Source organism: Wickerhamomyces ciferrii, contig 00089 (assembly GCF_000313485.1).
Source record: "Wickerhamomyces ciferrii WGS project CAIF00000000 data, strain NRRL Y-1031 F-60-10, contig 00089, whole genome shotgun sequence".
Taxonomy (NCBI): Eukaryota; Fungi; Ascomycota; class Saccharomycetes; order Phaffomycetales; family Wickerhamomycetaceae; genus Hansenula; species Hansenula ciferrii.
The window spans coordinates 37,536-62,178 of record NW_011887651.1 but is presented as its reverse complement, the minus strand read 5'-3'; the positions used below and the strand labels follow the sequence as shown (position 1 = coordinate 62,178).

At 31.5% G+C, this 24,643-nt stretch overlaps 9 protein-coding genes across 9 annotated transcripts; 4 read left to right on the top strand and 5 right to left on the bottom strand.

Moving 5' to 3' along the window:
• Positions 1–686: 686 nt before the first annotated feature.
• FUS1 (Fus1p) lies at positions 687–2,093 on the top strand (the record flags this gene model as incomplete). The annotated part of the gene is made up of 1 exon (XM_011276081.1): positions 687–2,093. The coding sequence occupies one exon, from the start codon at positions 687–689 to the stop codon at positions 2,091–2,093; it is 1,407 nt and encodes a 468-aa protein (XP_011274383.1).
• A 412-nt stretch (positions 2,094–2,505) lies between these two features.
• On the bottom strand, positions 2,506–4,077 carry BN7_3340 (Choline transport protein; the record flags this gene model as incomplete). The annotated part of the gene is made up of 1 exon (XM_011276080.1): positions 2,506–4,077. The coding sequence occupies one exon, from the start codon at positions 4,075–4,077 to the stop codon at positions 2,506–2,508; it is 1,572 nt and encodes a 523-aa protein (XP_011274382.1).
• A 1,019-nt stretch (positions 4,078–5,096) lies between these two features.
• Positions 5,097–5,402, bottom strand: BN7_3339 (uncharacterized protein; the record flags this gene model as incomplete). The annotated part of the gene is made up of 1 exon (XM_011276079.1): positions 5,097–5,402. One exon carries the CDS (start codon positions 5,400–5,402, stop codon positions 5,097–5,099), a length of 306 nt encoding a protein of 101 aa, XP_011274381.1.
• A 262-nt stretch (positions 5,403–5,664) lies between these two features.
• KRR1 (ribosome biosynthesis protein KRR1) lies at positions 5,665–6,732 on the top strand (the record flags this gene model as incomplete). Its single annotated transcript, XM_011276078.1, has 1 exon — positions 5,665–6,732. The coding sequence occupies one exon, from the start codon at positions 5,665–5,667 to the stop codon at positions 6,730–6,732; it is 1,068 nt and encodes a 355-aa protein (XP_011274380.1).
• Positions 6,733–7,293: 561 nt separating this feature from the next.
• PIK1 (1-phosphatidylinositol 4-kinase) lies at positions 7,294–10,131 on the top strand (the record flags this gene model as incomplete). Its single annotated transcript, XM_011276077.1, has 1 exon — positions 7,294–10,131. One exon carries the CDS (start codon positions 7,294–7,296, stop codon positions 10,129–10,131), a length of 2,838 nt encoding a protein of 945 aa, XP_011274379.1.
• Positions 10,132–10,325: 194 nt separating this feature from the next.
• On the bottom strand, positions 10,326–14,369 carry TAF2 (transcription initiation factor TFIID subunit TAF2; the record flags this gene model as incomplete). Its single annotated transcript, XM_011276076.1, has 1 exon — positions 10,326–14,369. The coding sequence occupies one exon, from the start codon at positions 14,367–14,369 to the stop codon at positions 10,326–10,328; it is 4,044 nt and encodes a 1,347-aa protein (XP_011274378.1).
• Positions 14,370–14,688: 319 nt separating this feature from the next.
• On the top strand, positions 14,689–18,597 carry MRC1 (chromatin-modulating protein MRC1; the record flags this gene model as incomplete). Its single annotated transcript, XM_011276075.1, has 1 exon — positions 14,689–18,597. The coding sequence occupies one exon, from the start codon at positions 14,689–14,691 to the stop codon at positions 18,595–18,597; it is 3,909 nt and encodes a 1,302-aa protein (XP_011274377.1).
• A 376-nt stretch (positions 18,598–18,973) lies between these two features.
• Positions 18,974–21,016, bottom strand: BN7_3334 (Serine/threonine-protein kinase; the record flags this gene model as incomplete). Its single annotated transcript, XM_011276074.1, has 1 exon — positions 18,974–21,016. The coding sequence occupies one exon, from the start codon at positions 21,014–21,016 to the stop codon at positions 18,974–18,976; it is 2,043 nt and encodes a 680-aa protein (XP_011274376.1).
• Positions 21,017–22,252: 1,236 nt separating this feature from the next.
• On the bottom strand, positions 22,253–24,526 carry PRM1 (pheromone-regulated protein PRM1; the record flags this gene model as incomplete). The annotated part of the gene is made up of 1 exon (XM_011276073.1): positions 22,253–24,526. The coding sequence occupies one exon, from the start codon at positions 24,524–24,526 to the stop codon at positions 22,253–22,255; it is 2,274 nt and encodes a 757-aa protein (XP_011274375.1).
• Between the last annotated feature and the right edge of the window lie 117 nt (positions 24,527–24,643).

Below are 24,643 nucleotides of genomic sequence, written 5' to 3'. Positions count from 1 at the left end.
GTTGAGTTTGTAGAACTGTTGAATAGCCCCGTTTCTTAACTTCGGTTAGGCCACATACATTCAATTTTGTCAATTAACTCACCTTTCTGTATAGTAACCTTGATAAAATGGCAAATAAATTCATCCTTATCATCTACTATATCCTTGGGGATCAATTATACACGTTTTGATTACCTATAGAGGTGTTTAAGGGGCTGATATCATGGTTACTTTTAACTCCACGCACTTTATCATGCTCCAATTCATCTACTGATCTAAGCCCGGATATTATAAGATTGCAGCTTCTAGAATACAATATGAAATTAGGCGAGCAAGTCATACTGACCAGTTTCATCCCCCCTTTGAATTTTCCCTCTTGAGCATCTGGAATTTATCCCTTTTCGAAACTGAATCGTAATTTTAACATTTAACGAGATGAGATGTTGGCCCTTCCAATTTCTGAAACATATCAAACTTGATTTAGATATGCAACAAATTTGAAACCATTATGTTTTCATTTCAAGCAAAGACCAGCTTCATATCAATTCATATGTTAGAGATTATGATGATCTTCATGTTACAGAAATGGAACCTACATTTATATATCAAGGATGGTTCTTGCTCCACTTTCTTTGAATGAAAACTTCTTATAATTGAACTATATGATTGAAATATAAATAACAATTGGAAAGAATCAAAATCACACCATGACTACAACATTAGATATATCGAGCACAATAACGTCAACATTGCTTGTAACTCAAACACAGGTTGTGAAAGGTATAATGGATCTCTATGTGGATAAGTCCATAAATAATGGTATTACATTAGATGCTAAAGATACAGATCCAATATCAACAGTTTCTACAATAAGAACAGCATCTACAACAAAAGGGCCTTTAGCATCAGCTGCCGCTTCACATATGGGTATTGGTAGTAACTTGTTCTCTGATGCTTCAAGTGAATCAAGTAGTGATAATTCTAAAATTGGTCTAGCAATAGGTATACCAATTGCAATTGTTGGTAGTATAATTATTGTGGTTGTCTTATATCTTTACTTAAGATATAGAAGAAACAGTTCAAAGGATAAAAATGATCAATTACAGTCATATTATGATGAAAAATATAATTATAGAATAAGTCCTGTTCAAAACTCATCACCATTAAACTTAAGAACAACTTATCAGATTAAAACTGATTCATTACAATCTCAACAACAACCTTATCCATCACAATTTGACGCACAATCATCAACTATAGTACCTAATACATACTCTATCCCATCAATAAAAAATATACCACAAGGACAAGATAATAATACAAAATGGCAAACACCAATTCAAAAATGGTTTAATTTAACTAAAAGTGCAGTTTCAAGTAGAGCAAGTTTAAGTACAGGAATCTTTTCACCAAGAACACCAGGAATACCTTTACGTGAATTCAATCTCAAGAAACAATATCCACATAATGATAATGATGAAGATATGGGACAATATAATGAAAAATCGCCAATTCTACCAAGTTTCCCAGAAAAATCATATATGGGTACAAATAATTATTCAACTCCAAAACGTCTAAAAGAACAGCATCATACACCTTCTAATTCAATAGAATCAAGTCCAAATGGAAGTATAAGGACACAAGTGGTTCAAGCACATGATACAACAAGACGTGAAGTTGTTAATTTACAACATCCATTACAAAACCCTAAAACTCAAAAAGCTTTAAAGAATAAAGCTACTATGAATAACAATACTGGTAAACCATTACCAAAAGTACCATCAACTGTTTCAGAACATTCAATCAAAAGTCTTGTTGGATTAGAACAAGTTGTTTTGGAACGTATGATTCCAACAACACCAATGGTTGATTTTGCTAAGTATAAGAATAATAAGATTTATAAAGTTTCTCAAAGTTATGAAAGAAATTTAGCAGATGAATTATCAATTATTAAAGGTGATTTAGTTAAAATTTTAGCAAGACATACTGATGGTTGGTGTCTTGTTGAAAAATGTGATAAAGATGGTAATGCATTATTTCAAAATACAAATAGATATATTAATGATGGGAGAGGTGTTATACCTGAATTATGTTTACAAGGAACAGTCGAATAGTCATTCATTTAATCTTCACAAGTTGATCATGGTTTAATAATTTAATATAAATGCATTTGATCTCATGTTTACGAATATTTGTAGTGAACGTTGGTATTTATTTATATGTAGTAGTGTAGATATACAAGTGAAATATTTAAAATAAATTCAATCTGATCAATGGCTGATCAGCTCTTTAATGTTCTATATTAGTAGTAATGATTATATAAATATACAGAATATTTGTATTGGTGAAAATTATAATTAAACTCTAAATGAAAAAAAAGGCAAAAACAAATCAACAAGAAAACAACTCCCTCTAAACCCCTTAAAAATGAATGTGTAATTTTTTTTTTATAAATAAAATGAATGCTAAACTTGAATGAAATGCTATAATAATAGAATAGTATGCAAAAGAGATGGATAAAATTCCTTAGTTCAAGATCCCTTGTTCAATTTTTTCATCAATATCATGATCTTTAGCAAATAATTTATGAGCTCTCAAGAACCAATAAGCAACAGCATAAACAGTTAACCCACCAAGAACAGCAGCTGCATAATTCATATCACCAGCTGTAACAGGCATGGTAAATGGGAAACAAAAGAATACCAAGGCGAAAACAGTCCAACATAAAGTGATTATATTAGCAATTAAACCAATTGGACCTAACCAAAATGGACCATGTTTAATATTATTTCTTCCCTTATATAACAAACAAACAATTGGGATTGAATAAGATAATAATAAAAATGTAATACAACCTGTAACCATGGCATTATAAGCTGTTGTTGAACCCATATAGATACAACCAACAACACAACCCCAGAAACATGACATGACATTAGCATTAATTGGTAAACCTGTAGTTTTATTAACTTTGGACCAATATCTTGAACCTGGTAAACCTTGATCTCTAGAAAATGACCAACATAAACGTGCTTGCCAAGTTTGTGAGGCAATTGTACAACCGAATGAAGTTAAGACAACTAATGATTCTAAGAAAAGTGCACCATGTTTGTTTTGTAAAGCTTGATAAAAAATATCCAAGATTGGGACACCTGTGTTTGAAGCGAAAATTGCATCTAAATTTCTAATTGAAAAAAACATGGAAATTGAATATAAGAATGAAGTTGTAAACCCAATAGCAACAGTTGCCATGATTGAAATTGGAATGAATTTTTCAGGTTGATAAATTTCTTCAGCCATATGAGTTGCACAATCTAAACATGAAAAGGACCAAGCTGGATTAATTAACCCAACTAAGAACCCAATAGCAGCGGAATTCCAACCTGTATTGTTATTAAATTCAGTGAAAACAAAAGAAGCATCTTGATAATTACCACGAGAACAAATCAAGACAGTGATTGTGATAACAACAAATGAACCAATTGAAGTATATAAGGCAGCTGATGAAATATATGGTAATGGTTTATCCCAAATGTTGAAAACCATAATGAAGATATTTAAAACTTCAAAACATAACCAAACTTGCCATCTTTGAACTTCACGATTTGGATCACCAGTACTTAAGACATACATACCCACTAGGGCAGATGCAACGGCTAAGGTAGTTGAAGCAGAAGTGAAAACAGCACCAAACCAAGCATAAGAACCACACATATAAGCCCAAAATCTTTTATATTTCTTTGGAGCCAATTGGAAAGTCCAATAATATTGACCACCAGAATTTTCAGGGAATGCAGAAATTAATTCAGATAATGAAATACCAATACAAGTAGACATGAATGCAACAATCATGATCCCATAAACAATCAACATTGGACCACCAGAAGAAATACCAGTAACCAAAGAAGCAGAAATACCGAACCATGAATTTGTTAACCCAAAACCAACACCTAATAATGACCAAATTGAGAAATGACGACGTAATTCAGGTTTATAACCATGTTCAGCGACTCTTTGATCATCAGAACCAAGGGATGCACTTTCAGATCCAGCTGAGTTTATAACTTCAGCAGTGGGAACTTTTTCTATATCAGACATTGTTGAGAATGTGTTTAGTTTCTAGTGTTGAATAGCAAAACTAATAAGAGTATAAAACCAAGTTTAACGTCTCGTGAGGTTTCAAGGACCAAGGGATAGACAATGAAGTTTCAACGGTTTAGAAGTTGAAGGGTTGATGTTACCAAAACAGGATCTTTGGTTGATTTTAAATGAACCAAATTGACTGCATCATTCTTATCTTTTCTATACAGTGCAATTTCGAGAATCCTAAAATCGTGGATTCTGATTGCACAGCGAGTTCAAATTCACATGTGAATGAAAAAATTTTCACCGTGATTCTGTTAAACTGTTAAACAAAAACCTCCGATCACAATCACATGTTTAACGGGTTCCATGTTGTTTGTAGGGTTTCAGTACGATCGTTATTGACATTTAACGGCTGATTTGCACCAGGAAACCTTATTTAGGAAAGTTTCAGGGACTAAAACTGCGTTGACACATTGTTTATGTGCTTTTAATTCCAGAGGAATTAAAATCTGGTGCGGAAGAAGCGCGAAGGCATCGGTAAGGCCAGTAAGAGTATAGACTTGGGCCATTTGGAGTTTGGACGTAGTAATACCTTATTCCAGAGTACATTAGATCAGGTAATGTATTTCGTCTATAGTTTAAGAGGTCTGAATAAAATACTACGTCCGTATACTTTACAAATAATAAATAAAATCCTGATATTATATAAAATCTATTCATTATGGAATTCAATATACATCAATTAATGTCATTCCTTGACTATTATCTCCAACTAATAACAGTCTAACAACTATTTACATACAGCAGCTCAACACACATTGGAAATCTTCCTTGTGTCTTATCTTCACTATGTCTCCTATTGAACTTGATCCAGACTATTTGAAGATGGAAATCATCTTTATCATAATCACTCGTAAGTCTAAAGAAGCACAGGTATCAGCTTTGGTCTCAATATACATTTACAATTTTTAATCATAATCCATACTTCTTCTGTCTCTGGTCATAATAACCCAACATGATAACATTCCCAATCATGCTTTGAATCCAATCATTTCCAATTGTTTCATCATATCACCTTCATTTTGTTTTTGAGTTTCTTGAGTAGCAACATCTTTATCATGATCTTTTTTCAAATCTTTATGATCTAAAATAGACTTCTTTTTCTGTTTAGCAGCTTCATGATTCATTAAATCTAATGTAATTTCTGATAAATCAAGACTTGCATCTAATTTATCAATTTTTGATGTTGTTGATTTGGAAGTTTTTTTTAACAATTTACTTGGAGTTTTGGATGATTTTATAGTTTTCTTTTGAATTCCTTTACTACCCTTAGCCATCTTTGATATAATTCTTTTATCAGCTATTGTACTTCTTCTATTGTTTGAATTATAGATCAGTATTAATTTTTTTTATAATATAATTTTTTTCTCGAATTTTCCTTATTATAGTACTTCCGCCATTTTGGGAAATGGTTACGCACCCACTGTGCTGGGAAATTTTTTTTAATGAGATGAGCTACAAAAATTAAAAACTATAAGCATAATTTTGTATGGGAAAGTGATAAATTATAACAATAACCAACTTTAAAGTCACATCAAAATGCCTTCAACTCATAATAGAGATAAACCATGGGATACTCCAGATATTGATAAATGGAAATTAGAAGAATTTAAACCTGAAGATAATGTTTCAGGTCAACCATTTGCAGAAGAATCCTCATTTATGACATTATTCCCAAAATATCGTGAAGTTTATTTAAAACAAATTTGGCCAGATGTTACTAAAGCTCTTGATAAACATCATATTGCATGTACTTTAGATCTTGTGGAAGGTGCTATGTCTGTTAAAACTACAAGAAAAACTTTTGATCCTGCTATTATTTTAAAAGCTAGAGATTTAATTAAATTATTGGCACGTTCAGTACCTTTCCCACAAGCTGTTAAGATTTTACAAGATGATATAGCGTGTGATGTTATTAAAATTGGTAATTTTGTTACAAATAAAGATAGATTCACCAAAAGAAGACAAAGATTAGTTGGACCAAGTGGTAATACATTAAAAGCTTTAGAATTATTAACAAAATGTTATATCTTGGTACAAGGTAATACTGTTAGTGCAATGGGTCCATTCAGAGGTTTAAAAGAAGTTAGAAGAGTTGTTGAAGATTGTATGAAAAACATTCATCCTATTTATCATATTAAAGAATTAATGATTAAAAGAGAACTACAGAAAAAACCTGAATTAGCAAATGAAGATTGGAGTAGATATTTACCACAATTCAAGAAGAAAAATGTTGCTAGAAAGAAACCTAAACAAGTTCGTGATGATCAAGAAAAGAAGAAAGAAAAGAAAGTTTATACTCCATTCCCACCTGCTCAATTACCTAGAAAAGTTGATTTACAAATTGAAAGTGGTGAATATTTCCTTAATAAAAAAGAAAAAAGAGTTAAAGAATTACAAGCTAAGAAAGAAAAACAAGAAGAACATAAGATCACAAGAGATGAAGAAAGAGCCAAAGATTATGTGGCTCCTGAAGAAGATAAATATGAAAATCCTCTTTTGAAAGAGAAGAAATCTAAAAAATCTAAAAAAAGATCAAGTGATGATGCTGATGAAGATGGTGAAAAAAAGAAAAAGAAAAAGAAGTCTAAACATGCTGATGAATAGGCTATTCTTCCGATCTGCATATATGAGTTTATAAATGTGTTTTTAATAAAAGAAATGTATAATTTTTAATTTTAAAATTGGATTTTGGATTTGATATCTATACTTTCGCAATTTTTCGTTTTTCAAATTACGCCAAATTACGCCAAAATTCTACAGATCAGGTAATCTTTTATTAGCGAATTTTCCGTTTTTTTCGCGCATTTGTAATGGACGAAAAAAAGTGAACAGCTGGAAAATGAAAACAATAACAAGAAACATTTTGAAGGGCAAATTTCGACAAACTTCAACGTATCAAAGGACCTTTTAGTCCATTATTTTCCAAACTTACTGGACAAACACATTTGCTGGCTCTTAAGTAAACGGAAGTTGTTTAAATGGTGCTTTATTTCTGCTAGATTGGACCTCCCACCTTCACATCTTTTTCAATATTAGGAATCAAAAGTTGATCCACCCACCTGTCAAGAATTGAATATTTATACAAAACAAAAAGAAAACCATCAAATCACAACCAACCCAACCAATTGAATTTTATCTAGCATCCTTAAATATAAATCATCAACAATGGATCAAAGCGGGAACGCATTACTTCTAAGATTCATTGAGTCTCAGCAGTTTGGTTTGTTTACATGTATTGCTTATTTAACTAGGTATGCATCAAATATTGGGATTCATCATCACCTTTGTCAAAAACTTAGAACTTATAAAATTGAAGATCTTTCATTCTTCATACCTCAATTATGTCAAATATTGGTAACAGTGGAGACTGAATCAATGGCTTTGGAAGATTTACTTTTAGATATGAGTACACAACATCCGCATTTTACATTACTAACGTTTTGGTATTTACAAGCTCATTTAACTGATTTATCAGATGATCCAAACTCACATAGCTTCCAAAGTGCAAGAAGATTATTAAACAATTTACAATATATCCTTTTCAATATTGGATCACCTCCTTCAAAAAAAGTTAGAGAAAATGTTGCACCAAGTGTGGTTTTAACTTCTGCAATTGCGGCTAGTATGGGTTTACCTCAATTAGGTCAATTCATTGGACCTGTTGCTCAAAGTCAAGGAAGAAAGCAAAAATCATTTGTTTTTGAATTGGTTAAGAACTTCAAGAATAAATTAACTGATAATTTGACAATGAAGAATACATTAACAAATTCATCAAGAGTTTCATCTTCTGGAGGTGTTGCATATGATACAATTCGTAAATCATCCATTGATGAAAGTTATAAAAAGGAACAACCAAGTGAGAAACGTAAAGAGGAACTGAATTATGATTTTGCATCAATTGATTCTTATACTGAAAATGTTGTTGCTAAAGACAAGAGACATAAACTTACAAAAGAATTACTCAGAACAAATTCTGCATTTTATGAACAAGGTAATGATTTATCAACTGCATCTTCACCAACATTTGGTAATAATTTTGATAATTCTCATAACTCTGCTTCAATGCCTGAATTACAACGTTCAAATACTGGACCATCTTCACCACAGGGTTCAATCGCATCAACACCTGATAAATTTTCAAAACGTGGTCGTCAATCAAGTAGAGGATCTCATCATGGTGCCAATATAAGAAATATTTCACCTGCATTAATGACAACGCCTGCTAAAATTAAGCTTTTGAAATCAAACTATTTTAGATGTGAAACACAATTTGCTATTGCATTACAATCAATCTCTGTGAGATTAAGTCAGGTTCCTCAAGAAGCTCGTCTTTCATCACTACGTGCAGAATTATCTCTATTGAATAGAGATTTACCAGCTGAAGTTGATATTCCCACATTATTACCACCAAATAGAAGAGGTAAATTACACAAAATTGTTCATATTACTGCTAATGAAGCTGCAGTGTTGAATTCTGCTGAAAGAGTCCCATTCTTGTTATTGATTGAATACTTAAGTGATGAATTAGATTTTGATCCTTCAACAAACGAAAATGATAAATTATTACATGAAAAACCAAATAATTCATATATCTTCGATTTAGGTATTCAAACTTCATCAGCTCAAGTATCACCTCCACCAACTACTTATTATGATGAAAAACCAAAAGAAACTGATTTAGGAGATTTATCAGTTGTTAAATTATCTAATAAAAATGGTAATGAAACCTTCCAAAATGATATGCTTGTTGCATCAGCTACTAATATTCCAATCATCAATCAAGAAGAAGAACGGGCATCTGATTTAAATTTCCAATCAAACTATCATTTTAATGTTTCTGATAATGTTGATACTTCAGACTTAGCTACACAAATGAGAATTGCAGCTGTCATGTTATCACAATTAGATGGTGCTACCAGTACATTACCCGTTGATCAATCAACAGCAATCAAAGCTAGAATTATTTCATCTATGCAATCATTACAAGATCATTTCGGATATAAAGATCTAGAGGCTATTCATGGTGCTGCTGGTGAACGTAAATTGGAGAATGATTTGAAATTAGGTGGTGTTTCAGCTAAAAACTCCAAGGCATATTTGGGTGAAGATTGGCAAACCAAAAAGGAAAGAATACGTAAGAATAGTATGTATGGACATTTGGATAATTGGGAATTATGCTCAGTTATTGCCAAAACTGGTGATGATTTAAGACAAGAAGCTTTTGCATCTCAAGTTATTCAAGCAATGGCATCTATATGGAAAAATTCAAATTGTCCAGTATGGGTGAAACGTATGAGAATTTTAATCACAAGTGCCAATACTGGGCTTGTTGAAACAATTACCAATGCTTTATCAGTTCATTCTATTAAAAAAGCTTTAACAAAATTATCTATTGAAGATGGTGAAAATGTTAAAGGAACAATTTCTACATTAACTGAACATTTTGAACGTTCTTTTGGTGATCCAAAATCTGCAAAATATAAAAGAGCCCAAGAAGCATTCGCAAGCAGTCTTGCAGCTTACTCTGTGATTTGTTATCTTTTACAAATTAAAGATCGTCATAATGGTAACATCATGTTGGATAATGAAGGTCACATTATACATATTGATTTTGGTTTCCTTTTATCAAATTCACCAGGTTCTGTTGGTTTTGAAGCTGCTCCATTCAAGTTGACTTTAGAATATGTTGAACTATTAGGTGGTCTTGAAGGTGCAGCATTCCAAAAATTTAAAGAATTAACTAAGGATTCATTTAAGGCTTTAAGAAAGAATGCTGATTATTTGATAACAATGGTTGAGCTGATGCAAAAAGAAAGTAATTTACCTTGTTTCAAAGCTGGTCCACAAACAAGTGTTCAATTCAAACAAAGATTTCAATTACATCTTTCAGAAACTGAATGTGATGCATTCGTTGAGAATTATTTGATAGGAAAAAGTATTGGTAGTATTTACACAAGGTTATATGATCAATTTCAATTGCTGACCCAAGGTATTTATAGTTGAATTCAAATTATTTTATTATTATAGATTACAGAATTGCATATATATACTGGAATGTAACAAGCCAGTGTATATGTTTATTGATATAAACAATTTTAATTAGAGTTAATGATCTTTGTAGACGAATAGTTCACTATTGGAAACTTACATTAAATATTAAGTAGTCATTATATATTTCTGTATGCAATTATAAATTACTAGTCATTACCAAATTTGAATTTCAATTTAAGTTTAGGTTTTGAGCTTACTTCTGGTTCTTCCTTTATTGGGTCTTGTGCCTTAGGCTTTGGAGCCTCTGGTGCTTTTGGTTTCATTATATTGAATTTTGGAATCTTAGCAGCAGGTTTTGCAGGAACTTCTGGTTTCTTTTCTTTGACAACATTGGCACTAGAACTCTTCTTTGAGCGTCTTAAAGGATCTGATGAAACAACAATAGCTTTCTTGTTTGAGTTGATTTTAACATAACGTAGAGGACCTGATTTGGATTTTCTAATCTCAGCTTTGTATGGTTGAGATTTTGGTTCAACTGGAGCAGGCGATTGTGAGCTCTTATGAGTAAGTTTTATCACTGGAGCTTTTGGTGTGATAGATTTTCTTCTTGGTATACTTGGAGCTGGTGTTTTGGTGTTGATGGTGAGTTTCTTTGACAACGAAATTTTGAAATGACCTTCTCTCTTTAATAGCACTTTACCACCACCACCCAGATTCTGAGCTGCAACCTTTTTAGCTCTTGGTAACTTGAATTTAGCAACAAGAACATCATATACTGGTATCAAGACAGCAACAACGTCAAATAAAGCTCTTCTCTCTGGAATGCTGAAAAGTGGGTTTCTTAGTGCATTCCATAGCTCATCTCTTAAAGGCTTAAACTCACTATAATCTCTTCTTAATAACTCAATCGCACCTTTTAAAGTGGCTTTAGCAAATGCATCCTTTCTGGTTTCGAATTGATCTTTAGCACCTTCATCAATCACAACCAGCCCCGTATCAGTCTCTTTTGTCTTTTTCTCAATTTCAATATCATGGGTCAATTCATCCTCATCAACATCAGTTGATCCACCTTCAATCACGACTACACCAAATGATTGAGCAAATGCCTCAATGAGCTTATGTCTCATGTATGGTGATTTTTCAAAACTTGTCAGTAGGAAAAAATAATGGAGTATTCTTGAATTTTTTAAACCACCAGATTGAAATAAACCTTGAAACGCTGTAATTCTTACATCTGGGAAATAGTTTTCTTTGGTGTGTTCAAAAAGATAATCAGGATCTAATTCTAATAACCCTTTTCTTGCTAGTTTCAATTTTTCGTTGAACGCTGAAACGCCAATTAGGGAATTGTATGATGGAATCCATTCATCCATTTTTTGATGTCTTGACAATTCAGCAACAGCGTTGTTTAAAAACTCTCTATCAGTTGAATTCAATTTTGAGTTATTATCAATAAGAACATTTGAGGTTAAAGATCTCACAAGACACGTTATCAAATGACTCACATAAAAAGCATCCGAATATGGATTATTGAGGTTATCATTGAACTTCAATATATCTAACAAAAATCTTCTAACTTCAAGTGGACAATTGTTATTCTTGTCTTGAATTGTTGATAGAGCTTCAGGGATTGCCTTCTTTAAAAAATAAGATGGAAAATCTGAAAATTCATTAGGGAAAGGGATGGAGGAGTTTTCAAAACAATACAACCTTTTAAATGCAGTCAATAGATGCTTGAGACCAATCCAATTTGATTTCTCCTTAGCATATTTTGCCATACCTTTTGCAGCTTCTAGTCTAACACCATAATAATAACGTGAATCCAATAAGGTTCTCAATAAAATTGAAGAGTATAATGTACTTGGATTTGCAATAGAAAAATAATTGATTGATTCCAATTGTGCCTCCACATCTCGATCTTGTTGTAATTGTGAAGCATACATATAATCAGGTTGATTTATATGAATTTTACAAATCCATTCAAAATCAGCATCAACTCTAATCCATTCGAACGCTTCATTGTTCATCTTTTCCTCCTCTTCTTTGGTCCATTCTGTCAAGTCCCATTCTTTAATTTCTTGATCAGATTGTAAAATATCACCCAAACAATGGAGTAAAACAGTTTCATCTTCATCAGGTTCAGGTTTATCTTTATCAGACTTTTGTTGTTTTTGACTTCTTTTTAAACGTTTGTATTTGGTGTTGTATTGTATATCTAATTTGGTGAATCCTTCTTTCAAATCAACTATATGCTCATACGGTGTACCATCAGCTTCATGGATACGAATAGTCATTGGTCCGGTAAATAAAGTAGCGGGAACTTGTGCATCAGTGGTTTCCTGTTGTCTTCTAGCTTCTGATATAAATGTATCAGGTGAAGGATGCTGATTCTCAGTCTCTTGATGTTGAACTTGCCTTATACCCATTTCAATAAACATTCTTTTCTTGTTGAATCTTTGTGTAACTCTAAAGATTGGAACTCCGGATCCATACACCCATTGCCTGAAAAATGATTCTAACCTATTATGATTCACTTTTTCACATACATGTTGGAAGTGATATGTACTTAAGCATCCATTAGCAAGATCACCAGACATAGCTTGTAAAAAGATCTTAGGTATAACTCTTGATAACCCAAAAGATTTATCAGTCTTTGTCATTCGTCTATCCAAGATGAACAAAACGATTGGTGATTTCAATTCCAAAAATTCAAAATCAAGGGTTGAAATTGGATATGTCAGAAATGGTTCTGCAAGTGGTCTTCTCCCAATATCCTCTTCACAAATTCTATCAGCTTGTTTTTTAACTCTGTATTTATATTCATTTGTACCCATCAATTTCTTGGTAAATTGTTGTGCCATATAATGGGCAATACCTAGTGTGACCCAAAAGTCATTAAAAGTCTTTGGAACAACATTTATCCCAGACCATTGTTCTGATAATGCAACTGACAATTTGTATGTGCTTGTGTATATAGGTTCAATTACATTAGGAGCGTAAAGCAAATTTTTGCTTAATATTGAAAGACCTGCAAATCCACATAGTTCAACACTAATATCTGAAACAAACACCAAAGCATAACTTGTAAATGGAAATGATCCAAATTCTCTCGAATAAAAATCAATTGCTTTATAAAGGAAAATGGTTGTGTTAATAGCATCATTTTGTTGATGAGGTAAGCAATATATGGAGCATGGAACAGCTGTTGTGTCTTTTTCTTCCTGTAGATCTGGCTCTTCTTCTTCTTGTAAATTCAACAAAGGTAACTGAACGTATGGGCCAACTGAAAACCCAATATGTTGAGCAGATGTAGGGTTGAATATTGAAAATGAAACCAATTTTTTAGCCATATCAATCGTATGTGCAGTCTCCTTTTGATTATTAAAGTCACCACCAACCACGACAAGATCATTGTTATTTTCACCTTCTTCCTCCTCATCCATATTTATATCTTTCTCTTGGAAATTGGATCCTATTATCCTTGAAACACCTATATCTTTAACAGTTCTGGGTATACTAATTTCTAGTTCCCAAGTAGATTTCTCCCATAAACTATCGACACAAGGAACCCAAGAAGAAGTACTGACACCGATATCTGGATTAGAAGTGAAAGCATGCCATTCAGATCTGGGTAGTTGAGTACCTTTACCACCAACAAATACAAGACCTGATTTTGGATTTTTCAATTTATACTCAATTTTGATATTAACTGGAGTGTATACTGCTTCTGTGGCTGTGGAAGTTCTGTGACTACCTGGTGATTCTCTATAAGAAGGAGTTAAAGAATGGATTGTGGATGGATCATGTAATGTTAACTTCATTCTTTCTGGCATGAATATGACCAATTCTTCGGTATTTTCCCCAGAAAACATTTCCTTGAACTTATTTTTATAAAAATGATGTTGTGTGATATCATTAACAATTGGTTCATCAGTATGATCTTTGAAAGCAGAATATTCAGAATGTAATCTATCTTCATAAGCAAAATTAGCTCTTCTATTATTGACAAAAACTTCAGAAACCTCAAGTTGACGACTGTCTAGTTTCACTTGTCTTAAAACAGGCTCTGTCGGTATCACTATAAGCTCTGTTGTACCTGTTATAACATTGTTTTCCAAATCAACATCTATTGATATCTTTTGATGTGCAACTTTGTAGTTTTGACGTGAAAGAGGTTCCAGCCCTCTCCTTGCAAGAGCACCAGGCGTGCTGGCCGGCACACTTGGATGATCGTTAGAAGGTACTGCCATGAGCCTATCTCTATAGCCCTGAACTCTTTGTGAAAACGATCTCTTAATGGATCTCTTATCGGTCTAATTGTATTCCAAAACAAAGCTTTTGTATACTAAACTGGTCTTTCGCTTTTGTTGATGTTGAATTTTACCAAAAAACGATGTGTCTCTTACCGCTTTATTCGGTCATGTGATCTGCTTATGTCATGATCGCCAAATCGCGCTAAAATGCATTTCATATAATAGACATAAACTTTTAGAAAGCGCGTCTTCTTCTTCTTCTTTTGCAATAGAAAGATATAGAGTCAAGTATCAAGAAGGTTGAGAGATAATAACAATGGATCTTTTAGATGACTTGGAGCTCAGTCCTGTGAAATCTAAGACATTCAAGAAGAACATAGATTTGAAGGTGGACAATGATGTGGAAAATAGTGATGAAGAATCTAATGAGTTACCAACCTCAACTCCTGTGCTAAACGACATTTCCAATAATAAACCTGACACTGAAGCATCTAAACCAAAAGGTGTTCCATCCATTGCAAACTTATTCGGCTCTTCAGTATCCTTACTAGATAGAGTGAAAAAGAGGCTTAATGGTGAAAAATTAGATGAACCTGTACCAGAATCTGAAAAACCAACACAAGAGATCCAAACTCAGCTTATTGATAAAACACAAGAAACAACTACATCAAATACAACATCAGAGGAGAATCAAAGTACGCAAGAGATTGAACCTCCAACTCAACAAATCAATAACTCACATATACAAGAATCAACACAAGTTATCCCAACGAGTGAAAGTCAAAATCAAGATTCCATACTGTCAACTTCAAAGATGGATCAAACACAAAATGTAGATGATATTCCCTCATCTCAAATTACAAAATCATCAACAAAGTCACCAAGCTATGAAATATCAAAAGATGACATCAATGATGTCTTTGCAGAAGAACAAGATACACAAGTAGTTCTAAATCAACAAACTGCTCCCGTCAACGATCAACATGATGATGATGAAGATGACGAAGATGAAATCAGACAGCCTACGCGCTCTATTCCTAATATGTTTTCTGATGATGATGAAGAGGAGGAAGATTTACACACCAAAACTCAAGAAAAGAAGAAAAATAATAGCTTATTTATGGATTCTGAATCTGAAGATGATGAAGATAACAAGTTGAATGTTAAAGAAGAAGCACATAAAGAAGAAGATCTTGATCCAACTCAAGCTAGACTCAAGAAAATCGAACAATTGGCTGCTAAGAAGCGTGCTGAAAGGCTCTTGCGTGAACAACAAGAACGTGAGAAAGATCAAAATGATTTAACAACCTACAAACAACTTTCAGATCCAGTCAAAGGTGAATACGATGATGATGATGAAAATGAAGGTGATGTTTCAGTCTCTACTATCAAGCCAAAAAGAACTAAAACCAAGAAAGAATTAGAGGAAGAAGAACAAGAAAGAAGAAGACAAGCAAGAAGTGAACAATTACAACATGAAGAAAAAGTTGTTAAAAAGTTTGATAAGAATTCACTATTAGCTGCCTTTGGTATGGGAGATAATGTACCATCTGATAATATGTCAAGCCCACAGAAGCATCAATCTAGCCCTGCAACTTCACCATTACAAGAAGAAGAAAATGGTAAAGGACCAATTGTCAAGACTGAAAAGAGTGGAAATGTTGAACTATCAGATGAATCAGATGATGATGATGATTTCCAAGTTACTGATTTTTTTAACGAAGATAAGATGAAGAAAATGGAAGAAAAGGAAAAACCAAAATTTGTCCTTCAAACACCTTTCAATTTTAATAAACAAGCCACTGAAGTTATTGAATTAGATTCTGATTCTGATTCCGACATTGAAGAAGCCACATCAAAAGTTACAAGACTTGAAGTTAAAAGCAAATTCAGTAAACAGACTATGGGAAAACAAGCTCAAAAGAAAAAACAAGTATCAAGAAATCAATTGATTGCACATCTTAGAGAAAAGGCAAGAAACCAATTGAAAAAAGATAAAACTGATTTTGAAGAAGCTAATAAAGAGATCATTGCTGAAGTTGCTCAAGAACAAGATGCTGTTGATAAACTTCTAGATAAATTCATGGCAGCTGCTGATCGTCAAAAGGAAAAGGAAAAAATGATCAAAGAACAAAGAAAAAGAGCTAAAGAAGCTGGTGTTGAATTTAATGACAATGCTTACGATGATGAAAGCGATTATGCTGAAGTTCCTGACAGTGATTTTGATCAAAGTATGGATGAAAATGAAAGTGAAGGTGACGAAGATGCAGGTGATGAAGAAGGAAGTGATGAAGATAATGAAGCTGATGAAGAACAAAAAGACAACAACGAAGAAGAAGAAGAAGCTGATGGTGGTGATGATAAAGATAGAGAAGCTACAGAAGCTGAAATTAAACAACATTTACTAGCTAAAAAGCAAAATGATTCAGCTGAAGCTACAATCAACTGGGGTGACGATTCACAAGATTTTGGTGATCTTGAGGGCCTAAATGGTGGTGCAACTCAAAAACTTAAAATGCTTGGTATGGGTTTAACTCAAGCTTTTGAAACAGAGTCACCAAAAATTGATGGTAAAACAGTCAATATTTTTGATCAAATAAGAAATAAAAATAACCATGTTATTGGTGAAGAAGATTCATTCGTGGAAAGTTCATTAAAAGATAAATCATTTTCATACTCAATCAATTCTCAAAAACCTCGTGAGCTCAACTTTGATGAACCTGCTACCCAATTATCAGAAATAATGCCACCAACACAAGCTATATCAACTCAAAAAGATTCTATTGGTACCTTACATGATTCTGCACCACAGGATTCTTTCCAAGCCACAGTCAAAGATGATTATGGTGATTTTGCTGATGCTGAAGATGATGAAGATGATGAAGATGAACTACCTGTCAAAAGACATAGAATTAAAAGAGTTGTCAAAGATGATACAAAAGAATCTGATGTTGAAGATGAGAAGGAACAAGATGCTTTTAATGAAGAGGAAGAAGATGATGATGATGAAGAAGAAGAAGAAACTGAAGAAGAGAGAAGAAAAAGAGCTGATGCTATCAGGGCTGAGATTCGTAGACGTGAAAAAGAACAAGAAGATAGAAGATTAGAAATGAAGAAACAAGGCCTTGATAAAATTATGGAAAATGAAGCTGAAGAATCTGAAGATGAATGGCAAGGTATTGGTGGTATTGATGGTGAGAAATTCGATGAAGAAAATTCTGAAGATGAAAAAATGTTGGATGATTACTCTAAAGTTAATTTGAATAAAGAAGAACTTGATAAATTCATTGCTGAGCAAGAAAATATTAAAGATAAAAAACTTCTTACAAAAGTTTTAAAAGATGTTGATGAACATTTCAAGAGTAAAAAAGGTGATAGAAGTCTTGATATTGAAGTTGATGGTGATGATGATGAAGTTATTCAAAGATATAATAGATTAAGAAATGAAAAAATGAGACAAAGACTTTTAGAAAACATGGAAGTTGCTAAATTATCAAAAGATGCTAAAGCTAAAGCATTTTTCCAATCTATTGCAGAAGATTCACAAAATCCAATCAATGAAATATTTGGTGGTAATGAAACTGATAGTGATGCACAATCTGATTTAGATAATGAAGAAGATGATCCATTCGTTGAAAAACAAGAAATCACTAAAGATCAAATGCAAGATCCAGATAATGCACCAAAGAAGAAGAAAACAATAAAAATCACTGAAGCTTATGTTCAAAAAACATTATCATTTTTGAATGATGATGAAGATGATAAAATTGAACAAAATGCAGCTTTTGCAGCTCATCAACATGGGTTCTTGGATGATGATGATGATTTTGGTGATGATTTACATAGTTTAAAACAAAAATCAATCATTAGAATGCCTGAAACAACACCACAAAGAAAATCTACTATTGATTTAACAAATGAAGAAGATCAATCACCAACACAATTTTTCAAGATGCCATCTAAGATTATGAAATCATTCCAATCTAATAGTAATGATTCATTTAAGAATAAAAATGAAGTTACTGTTTCAACTGCTTATAAAGCTGCTACTAGTTCAAAAGCTTCAATTATGTCATTTGGTAAAACCAAAAATACTGAAACTAAGCAACCTTCTAAAAGAGTATCACAATCACAAGACACTAGAGTTTTAAAAGCTCGTAAGATTGAAAGAACATTGAAGAAAGGTAACAAGTTGAAAAAATTGAATACAGAAGCTTTTGAATAATAGGGTTAAGGTTATGGTCATTTTGCATTTTTGGTTAGGTTAATTTGTTTGTTTTATATAATTATTGTACAATAGGTTTAAAATATAATATAATTGCATTAGATAATATTAATATAATTGTATATTTTGTAAATTAAAAATAGTGAAACCTGATATCGCGCCAAAAAAAGAGTATAAAACGAACTGAAATATTAAAAAAGCAAATTGAATTGTCTAAAATAAAAGCAAATTAACAATTGGGTATAAATCAAATATAAGACAATGCTAAGAATGTGAAAAATAATTGGAAATCAAATCTATAAATATGCAGGTGTAATTGAGTAGCAAAGTTTGGGTTGTAAGATTTATTAATAAATAATATTTGGTATCATGATGATCATTCGAAACTGAAATCATTATTTAAAGCTTCTTTTAATGCTGCATGACTAACTTTAGAACTAATGACAAGGCTTTGTCCCAAAGTTGATGATTCACCATGTTGAACAATTTTAGATCTATTAGGACCTATAGTTAAAGTTGAAAAACTTCCTTTGATTTTATCATTTGGAGCTAGTGATGATGAGATGTGTGGTTTATTGAAATTGTTGTCTTGATGATTTATTTTAATTGGTTGAACTCTAGGAATAGGTCTTCCAACTTCTGAAGTAACAAGACTACTTGATGGAACCATGGCTTTTGGTTTAAATCTGTCTAATAATAATGACCATTGTTTATGTTGTGGTGAGTTTGAATATGAAGCTTCAAAAGAATGATATGATGAGCTATCATCAACTGAAAGTTGTCTTCTAGCTGGCATTGGTATGGATTGAGCAGTTGATGCTTCTGTGTAAAATGGACTTGAAGTTGAAGTTGCAATAGGTGAAGTCATTGGTGATGATGATCCATCAGAAGTTGCAGCTAATGGTGATGATTTCTTTGAAGCGAATAAGAATGGAAATCTATTTGCTGGAGTTGGTTTAGGAACTGATGAATTTTGAGTAACCAGATCAGTAAGTGCCTTACGACTTGGTGAAGAAATTGAAGAAGATAGATTATTGACAGATAATGTTGTAACATTTGATTCTTTTGTTGAAATTGTATTTTGAGGTTTTGAAAATTGTTTCATCCAATTCATAGTTTGTTGCTTATTATCAGTTAATGGAATATAAGGTTCTGTCTTCATTGTTGAAAATATACTATCACACGAGTTTGATCTATTCAGCTTATGCTCAAATACAGCAACTTCCTCTTTCTCCAAATGAGGGTCTTCTTCCAAATTCATAGACTCTTTAATTGGTTCCTCAAGCTCTTTACCTTTTGATGCAATAGTAGGTTTTGGTTTCAAAAAGGATTCTAAATGTATTGAAACCGGCGAGTTCAAGAATTCTGAATCTTTGACATCTTCTTCATCTTCTTCCATAATAGCACCTCTAGTCTTCAATCCTGTTTCATGAGATATAAAATGTCTTAAACTGAATTTTCTATTCTTTGTATTTTCTGGTGATAATGGATCTTCAGCAAGGTTAAATTTCACAGTATCGAGCATGTTTGAAACGATAGATTCTGGTAATGAGGATGATCTTGTATGTTTATTAATTGTTGCATGAGAGTTTCTTCTTGATGATGAACGTTTAATATTGGATAATGGAGAAACCATAGAATCATCTTGATAATTGAAATAATCAGTTGTAGTATCACCCATTGTATTATCAAATGATGTTTCAGGTGTGGGTAGTGATTGAACATTTTTGGTTTGAGGTTGTGTTTGAGGTCTATAAATTGTTGGTATTGAAGCAACAGGTCTTTTCTTATTAAGTTCTAATGAATTTCTTCTTTGTTTTTCTTGTTTTCTTGATACTATTCTCATAGGTTTCAGTTTCATATCAGCCATACTCATTTTATTTTGTAAAGTTGGTCTTTGATTTGTAACTTCTTCATCAAAAACAGGTGCTGGATTAAATTGTCTCATCAATACTGCTTTGAAAGCCTCTGGATCTTGTAGTTGTTCCATTTGTTTTGTTAAATATTGATATTCCAAATATAAATTCTCTAATGTGGCTTCAGTAGTTCTCCAATTTAAATCATCATCTTTCCAATCATTCAAGCTAGGCATCCCTTCTGAAGACCTTAATGAGTCTAATTGATCATGAGCCTCTAACATATTCAATTGAGCTTCGAAAAACTCACTTCTTATCAATAATGAATTCAATTGTGATAAATAATATTGATATTGTTGTAAATTCCCAGTAAGACCATCTATCTTATGATCTATTTGTGATATTAGATTGTTTGATTTCCTAAGCGAACTTGTAAGATCTATATTTTCTTCAATTTTATTGAGTACACTATTTGATTTTTGTAATAATCGATCCGTTATACCAATAACATTCATATTTAATACCTTATCATCATGTCTTTGTGATAACTTGGGTTCTGACATGTTGATTTTTGATATTGTTCCCTGGTTTGTCATTCAAGCCATAAATGCAAAATGGTCTTTTATATCCTTTTGTGTCTACCAGTAGGGGTAAAAGGCCTATTTCAAATCCAATGAAAGTTATATAAACAGCGGCAGTGTTTAATACCCAATGAATGAGTAACAGGGTATGATTGGGATTGTATGTTCTGGAAGGTTGAAAATTGAAAGATTGGTACAAAATAACTAAGCTTTTTCCTCTTGATCAATTAACTTCCAAATTGGCTGCTTTACTGATGAACGCCATACAATTTTTTTTTTTTTCGCTGTATATGAAAAGTATAAACAAAAAAGGTAAACAAAAAATTACACTTTTAAAACCGGGGCAACAAAGATTTTTTTTGCAATAGATACTGTAAAAAAATTCGCCTAAAAATTAACGAAGAAAAAAGTATAAAATGGAAAACTAGTGAAAGATATCAGAATAAATCAATTACTAGCTATACCTTGAAGCTATTATATCAATGACAACACAAGACCTTTTTTCTTCGTGTGTTTATACGCTCATCAACTGAGAAGTTAAAACCTTGTTGATGCTGTATAGTCAATCCTCACATAGTGCGCGAAAAAGGATCAGTTTCCTGAGAGATCTGGCCAGATCTGGACCTGGACACTTCCCAAAATGGCAGATTTTTTGGAAATTTTACCAAAATCTTTAAATCAATTTAATACGAAATTTTTGTATTACAATATAAACATTTTAATCTGGTAATATGTAATTTGAAATGATAGCTTTATTTTGATATATTAAAATATGCTAAATTTTGAGTTTGAATTTTTACAATCTTTTATAAGTTTAAATTTAAAAGTAAAAATAAAATTTTGAAGATTGACAAATTTTAATTTCATAAAAATCACAAATTCAAAACTTTATAAATCTTGATAAAAACATTATTATTAAGTAATAGGTACATTTAATTTTAATTATATTTAATAAAATTACTATATTGCTTAACAAGATTTTGAATAATTTCAAGAATTAAACATTGTTGATTACATAATCGCTGACTAAAGTATATAGCTATTAATTATTCCGTAAGAATCCGAAAGAAAGATAAAGATCATGTTCTCATTATAAATTAGCTTATAACAATTTTTGGAAATATAGTTTAATCAAAGATTGTGAAATATAATAACACTACAAAATACACCATCAATTCATAAAATCAAATCAATTATATTATATACAACTATTAATCATTAAAACCTATTATTATAACCTAAATCATTTTTTTCATCATTATCATATCTACTATACCTACTTGATCTACTCAATACATTACTAACATTATCTGCATAATCAGCTTCATCAAATGGATTAGGTGTTAGATGTCTTGTTGTTCTTCTTGTGGGTAGTTCAGTTAATGTTGATTTATCATCATCATCAGAATCTTGATTTGGTATTATACCATTATCATTGTATGAATATTTTTCATCTAGGAATGGGTTTTTCATTTCATATGATGATTTTGGTTTTTCATTTAATTGATTATTATCATTGAATGGATTATCATCATACATTTGTTTTTCTTGATTTGAAAGGTTTATAACTTTTAAATTTGAAGTTAATGGATATCCATATAATTTTTGTTCATCTTCAGTTAATTGTCTTGGATAACCAATTTGTAAAATCCCAGTGGGTTGTTGATTTTTATTAAACCAAGTTTGATTAATCCATAACATTAATAAACCAATTATAAATTGTAAAAACCAAAGACCTAATAATACTAATGATATATATAATTCAAACATCAAACTTTTTTTATATTGTTTAATTAAAGTTTTCAACATTGAACTCATTAAATCTTCAGTTTTAGAGATCATTCCACTTGCCTTATTAGTTATCCCACCAATATCACCTTGTGTACCATTTGTAGTTTCATTTGACCAAGCTTGAGTTAAATATTCATCTTCAACTCTAGGTAAAGAAATTTCAGCATTATCATGAATCCAAGTCAAACCTTTTTCAATTTTAATTAATTTATTTTCAATAACACAACCAACAATAGTTTTAACAGGGTTATATAAGATAGTACCATTAAAAGCAGTACTTATAGCATCATTCATATCTTCAACAAAAGTTGAAATTGTATCATTAACAGAATCCGTTGCAATTTTAACCCATTTAAATAAATCTTCATTTATATCAGTTTCTTTATTTTGTAAATAATCATTTGTTGAATCTGTCCATTCAGTTATTGAATCATCAATATGAGTAGTTATTGAATTTGTTATATCATCAAATGGAGAATTTGCCTTATTCATTGATTTAATTAATATTGAAAGGATTATGAATTGTAATATCACAGCTAAGATACCAGCCATTGCTATCCCTAATAAGATTAAAGCTCTTGATGATAATATATATGAAATTAACCAACGAATTTTCAATTGTAATGAATTTTCAGTTGTTATTAAATTGGAAGTTTTCAAACCAATCATTGATGGAATTTTATTAAAAGTTTGATCATAAATTTCAATTGGATCAGAATTATTTTGGACATTTTTCTCTAATAATCTTAAACGTCTCCATAATCTAAATTCTTCCCAAATTATTGGTATTAATGCCATAATTGAACCAATTACTAATAATGCAACGAATATTTTAACCATTATTGTAATATCTTTTGATAAATCATGATAAAATTTATTTATTTTATCACTATTATCAGAACATATAGTTACAGTTTTCAATTCAGGTACGAAAAGTTCATCCCCCTGGGTATTCATAACTGTGGTATTTGATAATTTTTCTCTAATCATTTCAAATGGAGTTTTAATTAAATTTTCAGTTTTATTTTTAACTTCTTCAAAATCAGGTGTTTTATCTTTTAATTCATCTAATTTTGAATTTATTGAACTTGGAATATTTAAATTTTTCAAAGCATCAATACTTAAATTAACATGTTTAAAAGCATCTGTATCATTTTTTGAATCATCACCATCGAAAAAATCTTTAACTTTTTCAGCTGCATCAACAGCTTTATTTACCAACTTGGAAATATCAGTTAAACCATCTTCAATATCATCAGTTATATCAACAAGAGAATCATTAACCCAACCAATGATATGTTCAGTAGAATTAACAGCAACATCCACTGCACCATCAATTGTAGAAACTAATATACAAGCATAAGTACCAATAATCATATCTAATGCAAATATAATTAAATTTTCAGCACCTGTTAAGATAAGTCCTAACCCATCCAGGGTTTTTTCATTAATTTCATCAATAGTTTTCAAGATTAAAAAATTTGAAGATTTTGCAATATAATGAGGAAATGAAATCATATTTGATACATAAGTATCTATTGTTGGACAAGTGTTTAAAGTATAATTTTTAGCATTTTCCAAAGAGGAATTTAATGATTGATGGAATAGTAATAGTTTTAGTGCTATAAGGATTAATAAAATGGTGTATTTGTTTAACCAAGCTTGTGATATTCGATCTTTTAGTGTTAGATATGGTTTCATTTTGGTGTGTGTGGTAATAGCAGTAACAACGAATCCTTTGATAAGCCCATGATTAAGAAGAAACTAGTTTAAGTGGATACCATTATCATTTTATTGATTATTTCTCAATTCAACACA